This window comes from Heterodontus francisci, chromosome 28 (assembly GCF_036365525.1).
Source record: "Heterodontus francisci isolate sHetFra1 chromosome 28, sHetFra1.hap1, whole genome shotgun sequence".
Taxonomy (NCBI): domain Eukaryota; kingdom Metazoa; phylum Chordata; class Chondrichthyes; order Heterodontiformes; family Heterodontidae; genus Heterodontus; species Heterodontus francisci.
The window spans coordinates 22,073,876-22,087,526 of NC_090398.1; the positions used below are offsets into that span (position 1 = coordinate 22,073,876).

Consider the following 13,651-nt stretch of genomic DNA (forward strand, 5'->3'; position numbering starts at 1 on the left):
TAAATTCTGCAGTGTTTGAATCTGAAGTTGAATTCAGTGTGTGATTTTACCGTACCGAGTTCCTGTATTTCTTTCAGCATTTTGTACAACTTTGGTAACCTGTGGCACATTTTCACAAAGGATTTCCACATCAGCCTTTGGACCCGAGAGTCTTTCTCCATCACCAGATTTAGGAGAAGTTTGGAACTGTCCGCCCGGTTTCCCTTCTCCACGAGCTCAGTGATTTTCTGGAAAGAATAATAATGAATATCTGAATTCTCAGTTTTGAGCACAGAAAGCAGTCACTGGGCCGAGTACTGATCCATTCTGAACATGGGCTGAATATTCTGTAAACATCTTGATTCAGACATTAATGGCAAATAAATGTGATAAAACTAAATTCAAAATCAGATGTATTGTTCTAGGAGAGTGAGGAATCACTGAGAATCTGCAGTATTTTAATGGGATTAGTTTTCTCTGTCCTTCAGTATCCAACATGACATCAGATACTGATTGACAATATGATCCACTTGTTTCTCACACTTATTTCCTGCGGTCACACTTTGTGATTTACTCAGAAATAAAACAGCAGTGAATCAGAACTCAAGTGACAGGGAAGGACGATTCTGAACTGAGGGAAACAGCGAGAAAACTGTCTGAGAAATTATCACCAACCAATAGAAACAACCCCTGTTGATTTACCAGTCAGGAGAATTGACCAATAATAACAATACTGAAAATCCAATCACTCCGTACATATTCCCCTCAGTAATTGAGATGTCAGATATTCAATGCTTTGTACACCCACTGCCAGTATGAAACCTCAGTAACATATCCAGCAATGGATAGTCAGGACTTCCATCACCAACTTACATTTAATATAGGACTTTTAATGTCAAGAAACAACCCAAGATGCTTCACAGAGGCTTAATCAGACAGCGGGCCCGAGACAGAGCAGGATAAATTGGCACAGGTGACCAAAACATAGGAAAAGGTAAGTTTTAAGAAGGAATGGGATGGGGATCGGTTTCAGGAGTGAATTTCAGAGCGTGGGGCCCAAGATAACTGAAAGCTTGGCCACCAGTGGTGGTGTGAAGGAAGGGTTACACGAGAGGACTGTATCAGAGCAATGGAAAATTCCAATGGTACGAGAACTGAAGGAGGTTACAGTGATAGGAAGCCTGGGGGCCATCAAGTTATATAAACAGAAGGATAGGAATTTTAAATTGAAGGCATGAGGGTTGGAAGCCATTCTAGGTGTGTGAGCACACATGTGATATCAGAAATGGGACCTGGAGGGGACAGGGTACAGGCAGCAGACTCTGAGTAGCTGAAGATTACAGAGTGTGTAAGGTGGGAGGCTGGGCAGGAGAACATTGGAATAGTCGTGTCTGGAGGCATGGACGAGGGCTCAGCAGGAGATGGGCTGAAGTAGGGTTAGAGACTGGCAATGTTACAAAGATAGAAGGAGGGGATCATCGTGATGGAGAGAATATTGGATATGGAGTTCAGATTGAGGGTGGATGCTGAAATCACAGACAGTCTGTCTTAGCCTCAGGCAGTGGCCAGCATGAGTTGACAATGTGTCTGCACACGGACACCAGTGATCCATGGTTAAAAATGTTGAAGTCCGTGGTAATTGTAAATGTCTTGCTCCAAGTCTTCCCTCCAAATCCTGTCTATTGTCTCTGTTCTCTCCTTTTTTCCAGTCCAACTAAAACTCTTTCCCTTTGTTTTCAGACCAGACTCCAGTTACACTCGAACCACTACCCTGTTCTTTGTACAGATACTGATGGATCCACTAATATTTTCACCTCTTCAGAACATTGTTTCAGATTCATGGTATTTGCCATTTTATGCTTTCTTTCCTATTTCCCGGTTTCTATCCTTTAACAATCTGCAATTCGAAGATCTAACATTGCAACAATTCTCAGTGACTGCGTGGAAGCAAATTACATGTTGGGGTGTATTAACAGTGCAAGATTGAGCTGAAAGAATGAGATAATCCTGTCACTTCCGAAAATCATTCATGTGACTGCACTTAGATGACTGTGTATAATTCTGATTGACTCAGTACATAAACGTTAATGTTGCTACTGAAAAGAGGAACTAGAATAACTGAGAGAAGGGAGTGATTGGAATTGAGGAACTATTGTGTAATCTGGGAATGTCCTCATTGGAAAAGAGAATGTTGAGAGGTGATATGATTGCTGTTTCACTTTGTCCAGTACAGTAGAAACAGAGGACACAGCCTGAGCTTCAAGGAGGGTAAATTCACAACGAATCTCTCGTAACAATATTTCAGTGAGTGAACAGTCAGTCTGTGGGACACACACCCAAGGGAGGTTGCTATTAGTATTGATTCATTCAAATGTGAATTAGACAGATATATTTCAGAAAATAACATTTTGAGATGCACTTTCCGTGTAATTTAAGATATGACAGTTTTTATTTATTCATTCATGGGATGTGGATGCCTCTGGCCTGGCCAGCATTTATTACCCATGAGAAGGTGGGGGTGAGCTGCCTTCCTGAACCGCTGCAGTCCATGTGTTGAAGGTACACCCACACTGCTGTTAGAGTTCCAGGATTCTGACCCAGTGACAATGAAGGAATGACAATATATTTCCAAGTCAGGATGGTGTGTGACTTGGAGGGGAATTTGGACGTGGTGGTGTTCCCATGCACCTCCTTCCCTTATACTTCTAGGTGGTAGAGGTCATGGGTTTGAAAGATGCTGTCGAAGGAGCCTTGATGAGTTACTGCAGTGCATCTTGTAGATGGTACACACTGCTGTCACTGTACGATGGTGGAGAGAGTGAATGTTTAAGGTGGTGGATGGGGTGCCAATCAAGCAGGCTGTTTCGTTCTGGATGGTGCCGAGTTTCATGAGTGTTGCTGGAGTCGCACTCATCCAGGCAAGTGGAGAATATTCCATCACACTCCTGATTTGTACCTTGATGCTTCTATGGCACGAATGTTACTTGCCATTTATAAGCCCAAGCCCAAATGTTGTCCAGGTCTTTCTCTATGTGGGCACAGACTGCTTCATTATCTGAGGAGTTGCAAATGGAACTGAACACCGTGCAATCATCATCCACATTTCTGACCTTATGATGGAGGGAAGGTCATCGCTGAAGCAACTGAACATGTTTGTGCCGAGGACACTGCCCTGAGGAACTCCTGTAGCGATGTCCTGGAGCTGAGATGATTGGCCTCCAAGAATCATGATCATCTTCCTTTGTGATAGATGTGACTCCAGTCAGTGGAGAGTTTTCCCCCGATTCCCATTGACTTCAGTTTTACTCGGGCTCCTTAATGCCACACTCGGTCAAATGTTGTCTTGATGTCAAGGGCCAACACTCTCACCTTTCCTCTGGAATTTGGTTCTTTTATCCAGGGTTGGACCAAGGCCGTCATGAGGTCTGGAGCCGGGTGTCTGTGGTGGAACCCAAACTGAGCATCGATGAGCAGATTATTGGTAAGTGCCTCTTGAGAGCATTGTTGACGACACCTTCCATCACTTTACTGATGATTGTGAGTACCCTGTGGGACAGTAATTGACTGGATTGGATTTGTCCTGTTTTTTGTGGAGCAGGACATACCTGGACAATTCTTCCAATTTGTCAGGCAGCTGCCAGTGTTGGAACAGCTTCCTCGAGATGTGGTTACTTCTTCAGCACTGCAGATGTAATATCATTGGGGCCCATAGACTTTGCTGTGTCCAGTGCGCTCAGCCATTCCTTTTATCACGTCGGGTAAATCAAACCGGCTGAAGACTGGCATCTGTGAAGGTGTGGACCTCAGGAGGAGGCAGAGATGGATTATCTACTTGAAACTTCTGGCTGAAGATAGCTGCAAATGCTTCAGCTTTGTTTTCTGCACTCTGGGCTTCGCCATTATGGACAATGCAGATGTTTGTGGAACGTCCTCTTCAGTTAGTTGTTTAATTGTCCAGCACTATATGACTGGGTGTGGCAGGACTGTAAAGTTTTATGATTTGTTGGTTGTGGGATCACTTGTCTGTTTACAGCATGCCACTTCTGCTGTTCAGCATGTAGTCCTGTGATGTAGCTTCACTATGTTGGCACCTCAATTTCAGTTCACCTTGTGCTGCTCCTGACATGCTCTCCCACTCTCCTCATTGATCCAGAGTTGGTCCCCTGGCTTGATGGTAATGGTAGAGTGAGGGATACGACAAGCCATGAGGTCACAGAACATAGTGAAATATAATTCTGCTGCTGCTCGTGGCTCCCAGCACCTCATGAATGCTCAGTTTTGGATGATAGATCTATTCTATATCATCAAATTTACAACGGTGGTAGTGCCACACAACATGATGGAGGAGTCTTCAGTTCCCAAACATGACTTAGTCTCCACAAGGACTGTGTGATGATCACTCCTACCAATACGGTCATGGACAGATACATCTGCGACAGGTAGATGGGTGAGGACAAGTAGATTTTTTCCCTTGTGTTGGTTCTCTCGCCATCCTCTGCATGCCCTGTCTGCCAGATATGTCCTTCAGGATTGGCCAGCTCGGTCAGGAGTGGTTCTACTGAGCCACTCTTGATGGACATTAAAGATTCCCCACCCTCACCCGCTCCAGAGTAAATTCTGGGCCCTTGCTTCTTCCACGTGACATGAAGGAATACAGATTCCTCAACTGAGGGAGGACAATAATCAGAAAGTGGTTTCCTCGCCCATGTCTGACCTCAGGTCATGAGATTTCACGGGATTCAGAGTCAATGTTGAGGACTCTCGTGGCCAACCCTGTTTACTGTATATCACTGGGCCACCATCTCCCATCGTTCTGTCTGGTGGGAAAAGACATACCTAGGAATAGTGATGGAGGAGTCTGGGATATTGATTGATGGTTAGACTCGATCATACCTAGATCAGGCTGTTGCTTAACTAAGCTGTGGGATAAGTTCTTTCAATTTTTTTCCAAGTCTGCAGATGTTACTGAGGAATTTGGAGGGTCAGCGGGCTGTGTGACTGAATACGATTCTGGTCGGTCCACCTGGTTTTACTATTATACTTTTTTGTAGCAGTTTGAGTGGCTTTCTAGGCCATTTCAGAGGGAAGTTAAGAGTCAACCACACCACTGTGTCTGGAGTCACAGATAAGCCAGACTGGATAAGGACGGCAGCTTTCCTTCCCTAAAGGATGTTACTGAACCAGCTGGGTTTTGACAAATATCCAATATTATTTAATGAATTCAAACTCACAAACTGCCACAGTGAGATTTGATCTCAGGTGTCTGGATTATTGGTCCAGATCTCTGGTATAACAATCCAGTAACATGATCACTATGTCACTGGACCCAAACGTGGTGAGTGTAACACGCTTGGAAGGAACAGGTGACTTTAGACCTCTGGTTCCCAAAGCTCTCCACCTCTGGGCTTTTCCACATACCTGGGTCTGTTGTAGACTAGCTGATAGAGATCAGTTAACAATTAACAACTCCATTATCAGTGCAGTATGTGACTGCCCAAATGTTAGAAGGCGAGTCAGACCTTGGTCATTTTTTACCCAGCATTTCCTATGCTCCCATGTGACTATATTCTAACAGTTCTGTGACATTAGAACAAATTAACCTCATTCTGTATCCCTCCCACTTACTTGATGCTCTTGTCCAGTGAAATGGTCCTCCTCTTTTAATATGAGACTGAGTCCCTCCACTCCTTCTTCAATCGCCTGTTCTAGTCTGTCCCGGTAGAATTTCATCAACTTGAACAGCTGGTAATCGTCGCACTTTGTCAGGAAATCAGTGATTGTGGAGTTCGGATCTGTGAACACAAATGGAGAAAACTAAACACATTGTCGGTATTCTATCCAGACTGTTACATTTCCTCTGATATCAAACAGCTGAAACCTCCTGTGAGCATTACCAAACAAATAAAGTGGGGGTGGGGCAAGAGATAACCAAAGAGAAGGTGTTGATAGGACAAGGTCACAGAGAATAACTGACCAGAAGATCATGAGGCAAAGACAAATGGTACGTTAATGGTGTGGTAAAAGACAAAGCACAGAGGGTGTTAATTGACAGAACAATAGAACAGCCTGGCCCAAAGCACAAACATGAAAAAAGCAATGGGTAGGCACATGGTTAAAAAAAATGAATGATGAAACAAAATAAAACAAGCAAATAAAAAGTAAAAAAGAAAAAATAACTAACCCTTCATGCTCTGAAATTATTAAATGCAATGTTCAATCCGGCAGGATGCAGCATGCCTAATCGGGGAATGAGATGCTGTTCCTCGAGCTTGTGTTGATGTTCACTGGAACACTGCAGCAATCCCAGGACAGAGATGTGGGCATGAGAGCAGGGGGGTGTGTTGAAATGGCAAGCAACCGGAAGCTCGGGGTCCTGCTTTCGAACTGAGCGGAGGTGTTCCGCAAAGCTGTCACCCAGTCTGCGTTTGGTCTCCCCAGTGCAGAGGAGACCACATTGTGAGCAGCGAATACAGTATACTACATTGAAAGAAGTACAAGTAAATCGCTGCTTCACCTGAAAGGTGTGTTTGGGGCCATGGATAGTGAGGAGAGAGGAGGTAAATGGGCAGGTAATACACCTCCTGTGATTTGCATGGGAAGGTGCCGTGGGAAGGGGACGAGGTGTCGGGAGTAATGGAAGAGTGGACCAGGGTGTCGCGGAGCTAACGATCCCTTCAGAATGCTGACAGGGGAAGGGAGAGGAAGATGCATTTGGTAGTGGCATCATGCTGGATGTGGTGGAAATGGCGGGGGATGATCCTTTGGATGTGGAGGCTGGTGGGTGGAAAGTGAGGACGAGGGAACCCTGTCGCCGTTCTTCGGGGCGAGGGTAGAAGTGCAGAAAATGGGCTGGACACGGTTGAGGGCCCTGTCAACCACAGTGATGGGGGAATCCTCGGTTGAGGAAAAAGGAAGATATATCAGACGCACTGTCGTGGAATGTTGCATCAGCAGAGCAGATGCATCGGAGACACAGAAACTGGGAGAATAGAATGGAGTCCTTACAGGAGGCAGGGTGTGAAGAATTGTAGTCAAGGTAGTCGTGGGAGTCAGTGGGCTTATGAATATTAGTAGACAGCCTATCCCCAGAGATGGAGATAGAGAAGTTGAGGAAAGGAAGAAGTGACAGAGATGGACCATGTAAAGGTGAGAGAAGAGTGGAAATTAGAAGCAATGTTGAGAAAGATTTCCAGTTCAGGGCGGGAGCATGAAACGGCACCAACACAGTCATCAATTTACCAGAAAAAGAGTTGGGGGAGGGGGCCTGAGTGGGACTGGAACAAGGAATGTTCGACATATCCCACAAAAAGACAGGCATAACTAGGACCCGTGCGGGTATCGATAGCAACACCTTTTACTTGAAGGAAGTGAGTGGAGTTGAAGGAAAAGTTGTTCAATGTGAGAACAAGTTCAGCCAGGTGGAGGAGTGGTGATGGTGGATGGTGACTGGTTGGGCCTCTGTTCAAGGAAGAAGCAGAGAGCCCTCAAACCGTCCTGGTGGAGAATTGAGGTGTAGAAAGATTAGAAGTCCATACTGAAGAGGAGGCGGTTAGGGCCAGGAAACTGAAAATTGTCAAAATGATGTAGGGTGTCAGAAGAGTCACGGATGTTTTTTTATCTGTTTGTGGGATGTGGGTGTCGCTGGCGAGGCCAGCATTTGTTGTCCATCCCTAACTGCCCTTGGACTGAGCAGATTGCTTGGCCATTTCAGAAGGCATTTTTAAAAGTCAACCACATTGCTGTGGGTTTGGAGTCACATGTAGGCCAGACCAGGAAAAGATTTCTTACCCTGAAGGACATTAGTGACCCAAATGGATTTTTACAGCAGTCGACAGTGATTTCCTGGTCATCATTAGACCAGCTTTTAATTCCAGATTTATTAATTGAATTCAAAGTTCACCATCTGTGGTGGTGGGATCCAAACCCATGTCCCCAGAACTGGGTTCTGAATTACTAGTCTAGTGACATTATCACTGCACCACCACAGGTGGGAAGAGACTGGACCAGGGGTGAAAAGTTATTGTCAAGATAGGAAGAAATAAGTTCAGTGGGGCAGGAACAGGCTGAAACAATGAGTCTGCCGGGACAGTCCTGTTTGTGGATTTTGGGAAGGAGGTAGAAGCGGGCTGTCCAGGGTTGCAGGACTATGAGGTTGGAACCTGTAAAGGGAAGATCTGCAGAGGAGATGAGGTCAGTGACAGTCCTGTAGACAGTAGCTTGATGTTCGGTGGTGGGGTCATGGTCCAGGGGGAAGTAGGAAGAAGTGTCTGAGAGTTGGTGCTAAGCCTCTGCAAGGTAGAGGTTGGTACACCAGTCAATAACAGCACCACCCTTGTCTGCAGGTTTGATGGCACTGTCGGGGTTAGACCTGAGAGAACGGAGTGCAGACAGTTCAGAGGGGGACTTCTCTTTGCTTATCTCTTGCCCAACCCCGCATTATTTCCAGCCTTTGCCATTTCTGATGGTCACTGACCTGAAACATTAACTCTGCTTCTCTCTCCACAGATGCTGCCAGACCTGCCGAGTATTTCAGGCCTTTATTGTTTTTATTCCATTCAACTCAGGAATGTTTCAGGATGGGTGTAGGATGGGAACAATTGACAGCTCTTAGCTTTGAAGATATTCTTTGTTCTAAACAGACAATGTGCCACTATCCGAATGCATGTGTGGCCATCATTTGCAGGATTATCCATTTTCTTGAAAGGCAAAGTCAATTTTTATAACTCTTCTGCTGCAGTCTGTAATTTTTCATTGTCACAATTCTCGAAAGCATGACACCTTACCCTTTACAGATCTCTGAAGGCTCTATCTGATCAGCTGAAAATTTTCCAAGGTGTTCAGTCACTCTTTCTTTATGACAGACTTTAGTAATTTCCTGATAACAGATGTTCGGCTAACTGGTCTCTAATTCCCTGGTTTCACTCTCTCACCTTTCTTAAATAGCAGCACAATATTCAAATCTAAAAGAATGGTTCCCGACTCAAGAGAACTTTGGAAGATTATAGTTAGGATATCTGCAATTAGAGTCAGTCCAAGTGACAGCAAGAAACGTCCAAAGGCACTGGATACAGCAAAGGCTATGGGCCCTGACAATATGCTGACAGTAGTACTGAAGACCTGTCCTCCAAGACTAGCTTAGACAAACTGTTCCAGTACAGCTACAACACTGGCACCTACCCGACAAAGTGGAAAATTGCCCAAGTATGTCCTGTGACAAAAGCAGGACAAATATAATCCAGTCAATTATTGCCCCATCAGTCTGCTCCCAATCATCAGCAAAGTTATTGAAGGTATCATTGACAGTTCTGATGTTCAGTTTGGGTTCCACCAGAGCCGCTCGGCTCCTGACCTCATCACAGCCGTGATCCAAATATGGACAGATGAGCTGAACTCCAGAGGTGAGATGAGAGTGTGACTGGCCTTGACATCAAGGCAGCATTTGATCGATTGCAGTCTTAGGGATATAAACTGGTTCTGCATCACAAATTCTTCTTTTAACACCTCCCACTGATTCGCTATCATTTTACCCATTAACAGCTTTGCCTAGTTTACTGTTGACAGTCTTTGTCTCATCATATTGAAGTCAGCCTTACCTAAATCTGGAATCTTAGCAGCTGCTTCGCGTTTCTCCCTTTCAAAACACGAATTAAACTCAATCATATTATCACTATTACATAAATGTTCACGCACTGTTAGGTTGCACCAGAGGCTGCAGGACTTCCTCAGGGAAGTGTCCCAGGCCCAACCATCTTCAACTCCTCATCAATGACCCTTCCTCCATTATAAGGTCAGGAGTGGGGATGTTCGCTGATGATTGCACTGTTTTCAGTACCATTCACAACTCCTCAGATACTGAAGCAGTCCGTGTCTGCAGGCGAGACCTGGACAACATTCAGGCTTAGGCTGTAAATGGCAAGTAACATTCACACCAGGCAAGCACCAGGCAATGGCCATCTCCAACAAGAGAGAATCTAACCACCATCCATTGATGTTCAACGGTATTACCATCACTGAGCACCCCATCCCCACACCCACCCCACCACCATCAACATCCTGGGAGTTACCACTGACCAGAAACTGAACAGGAGCAGCTCTATAAATACTGTAGCTACAAGAGCAGGTCGGAGGCTGGGAATTCTGCAGTGAGTAACCCACCTCCTGACACCCCAAAGCCTGTTCACTGTCTACAGTCAGGAATCTGATGGAATACTCTCCACTTGCCAGGATGAGTGCAGCTCTGACAACACTCAAGAAGCTCGATACCATCTAAGACAAAGCAGTCAGCTAGATCAACACCCCATCCACCAGTTTAAACATTCACTCCCTCCACCAGTGTACAGTGGCAGCAGTGTGTACCATCGAAAAGATGCACTACAGTAACTTACAAAGCCACCTTCAACAGCACCTTCGAAAACCACAACCTCTACCACCAAGATGAACAGGGACATGGGACACATGGGAATACCACCACCGGCAAGTTCCCCTCCAAGCCACACACCATCCTGACTTAGAACTATATCGCCGTTCCTTCACTGTCGCTGTCAAAATCCTGGAACTCGGATCGGGGTGCGAGCGCGGGAGGATCGGTGTGCGAGCGGGGGCGGATCGGGGGGCGAGCGGGGGCGGATCGGGGGGCGAGCGCGGGAGGATCGGGGTGCGAGCGCGGGAGGATCGGGGTGCGAGCGCGGGCGGATCGGGGTGCGAGCGGGGGAGGATCCGGGTGCGAGCGCGGGAGGATCGGTGTGCGAGCGCGGGAGGATCGGGGTGCGAGCGGGGGCCGATCGGGGTGCGAGTGGGGGCGGATCGGTGTGCGAGCGCGGGAGGATCCGGGTGCGAGCGGGGGCGGATCGGGGTGCGAGCGGGGGCGGATCGGGGTGCGAGCGGGGGCGGATCGGGGTGCGAGCGGGGGAGGATCGGGGTGCGAGCGGGGGAGGATCGGGGTGCGAGCGCGGGAGGATCGGGGTGCGAGCGCGGGAGGATCGGGGTGCGAGCGCGGGAGGATCGGGGTGCGAGCGCGGGAGGATCGGGGTGCGAGCGCGGGAGGATCGGGGTGCGAGCGGGGGCGGATCGGGGTGCGAGCGGGGGAGGATCGGGGTGCGAGCGGGGGAGGATCGGGGTGCGAGCGGGGGAGGATCGGGGTGCGAGCGGGGGAGGATCGGGGTGCGAGCGGGGGCGGATCGGGGTGCGAGCGCGGGCGGATCGGGGTGCGAGCGGGGGCGGATCGGGGTGCGAGCGGGGGCGGATCGGGGTGCGAGCAGGGGCGGATTGGGGTGCGAGCGCGGGAGGATCGGGGCAGTGCCTATTTTGCACGTTAAAAGCAATTACTACCTCATTAGCACTTCTTCCTTAACAAAATGAAATAATAAAAGACAGGTGCAGCAAAGAGAATCCAGAATATGCACCAAGTACAGCTGTGAACTACTGTTCCATGTCAATGACATATTTTTTGTTGGTCAGTAAAGGAATGGAGAGTTTTGCTGTAGTAATTGAGGTATCAGATATTCTTGGAACAACTGTAATGAGTTTAATTCTACTAACCTGTATTTCGTTCAATACTTGTATTATTCTCAAGTATTACATCTCTGGGAGAATGAGTCGCTTCCCTGGTACTGGTTCCTGTGTCCTGATCACCTTCCCTTGTAGCAGGGTGTTGAATCTGACTTTGTTCACTGGTACTGGTTCCTGTGTCCTGATCACCTTCCCTTGTAGCAGGGTGTTGAATCTGACTTTGTTCCCTGGTACTGGTTCCTGTGTCCTGATCACCTTCACTTGTAGCAGGGTGTTGAATCTGACTTTGTTCACTGGTACTGGTTCCTGTGTCCTGATCACCTTCCCTTGTAGCAGGGTGTTGAATCTGACTTTGTTCACTGGTACTGGTTCCTGTGTCCTGATCACCTTCCCTTGTAGCAGGGTGTTGAATCTGACTTTGTTCACTGGTACTGGTTCCTGTGTCCTGATCACCTTCCCTTGTAGCAGGGTGTTGAATCTGACTTTGTTCCCTGGTACTGGTTCCTGTGTCCTGATCACCTTCCCTTGTAGCAGGGTGTTGAATCTGACTTTGTTCACTGGTACTGGTTCCTGTGTCCTGATCACCTTCCCTTGTCGCAGGGTGTTGAATCTGACTTTGTTCACTGGTACTGGATCCTGTGTCCTGATCACCTTCCCTTGTAGCAGGGTGTTGAATCTGACTTTGTTCACTGGTACTGGTTCCTGTGTCCTGATCACCTTCCCTTGTCGCAGGGTGTTGAATCTGACTTTGTTCACTGGTACTGGTTCCTGTGTCCTGATCACCTTCCCTTGTCGCAGGGTGTTGAATCTGACTTTGTTCACTGGTACTGGTTCCTGTGTCCTGATCACCTTCCCTTGTCGCAGGGTGTTGAATCTGACTTTGTTCCCTGGTACTGGTTCCTGTGTCCTGATCACCTTCCCTTGTAGCAGGGTGTTGAATCTGACTTTGTTCACTGGTACTGGTTCCTGTGTCCTGATCACCTTCCCTTGTCGCAGGGTGTTGAATCTGACTTTGTTCACTGGTACTGGATCCTGTGTCCTGATCACCTTCCCTTGTAGCAGGGTGTTGAATCTGACTTTGTTCCCTGGTACTGGTTCCTGTGTCCTGATCACCTTCCCTTGTAGCAGGGTGTTGAATCTGACTTTGTTCACTGGTACTGGTTCCTGTGTCCTGATCACCTTCCCTTGTCGCAGGGTGTTGAATCTGACTTTGTTCACTGGTACTGGTTCCTGTGTCCTGATCACCTTCCCTTGTCGCAGGGTGTTGAATCTGACTTTGTTCACTGGTACTGGTTCCTGTGTCCTGATCACCTTCCCTTGTCGCAGGGTGTTGAATCTGACTTTGTTCACTGGTACTGGTTCCTGTGTCCTGATCACCTTCCCTTGTAGCAGGGTGTTGAACCTGACTTTGTTCACTGGTACTGGTTCCTGTGTCCTGATCACCTTCCCTTGTCGCAGGGTGTTGAATCTGACTTTGTTCACTGGTACTGGATCCTGTGTCCTGATCACCTTCCCTTGTAGCAGGGTGTTGAATCTGACGTTGATTACTTGATGAATTCTCCATTTCAGTTGATATGTTATCTGCAAAACATTGTATTCCAGGTTACAGCAGAGTATGAAGTCCCTCATCCTTTCTCCTATTCTCGTAAGTCTCTTCCACATCCTCTGCAAGGCCTTGATATCCTTCTTATATTGTGGTGCCAGAATTGCACACAATATTCCAGCTGAGTACTAACCAGTGTTTTGTAAAGGTTTAGCATAAAGTCCTTGTTTTATTTTAATCTAATCCTCTATGAAGAAAGCCAAGGATCACAAATATGATTTTTAAACATCCTTCTCAACGTGATCTGCCTCCAGCCCTTCAGGTACACCAACATGTCTCTGTTGCTGCACTTGTTTAAAATTGTACCTCACTACATACATATTGCCTCTCCTTATTCTTCCTGCCAAAATTTACCATGCACACTTTTCTGCTAAATTTCATCTGCCATGTGTTTGCCCAATTTACCTGTCTGTCAATGTCCTCCAGAAGCATGTCATTATTCCCCAAACTGTTTACTGGGTTTTGTGTCCTGTATACCCAAGTTCAGGTCATTAATATACACACAATAGTGCAGTGGTCCTGATACCAACCCCTGGGAGCACCATTATATTTTTTTCTCCA

The 13,651-nt window shown here is 47.0% G+C and overlaps 1 protein-coding gene across 7 annotated transcripts in view; it reads right to left on the minus strand.

The window, feature by feature from the left end:
• The window catches only part of LOC137385131 (NACHT, LRR and PYD domains-containing protein 3-like), a 90,505-nt gene that overhangs the window by 43,523 nt on the left and 33,331 nt on the right, over positions 1–13,651 (minus strand). For all 7 annotated transcript variants that reach the window (XM_068059947.1, XM_068059953.1, XM_068059949.1 and 4 more), the window contains 3 exons: positions 11,518–13,068; positions 5,605–5,771; positions 56–227 (listed from right to left, as the gene is read on the minus strand). In XM_068059947.1, the coding sequence (XP_067916048.1) occupies positions 56–227; positions 5,605–5,771; positions 11,518–13,051 (1,873 nt within the window). In that variant the 5' untranslated portion in view covers positions 13,052–13,068. The remainder of the gene's footprint in view (positions 1–55; positions 228–5,604; positions 5,772–11,517; positions 13,069–13,651) is intronic.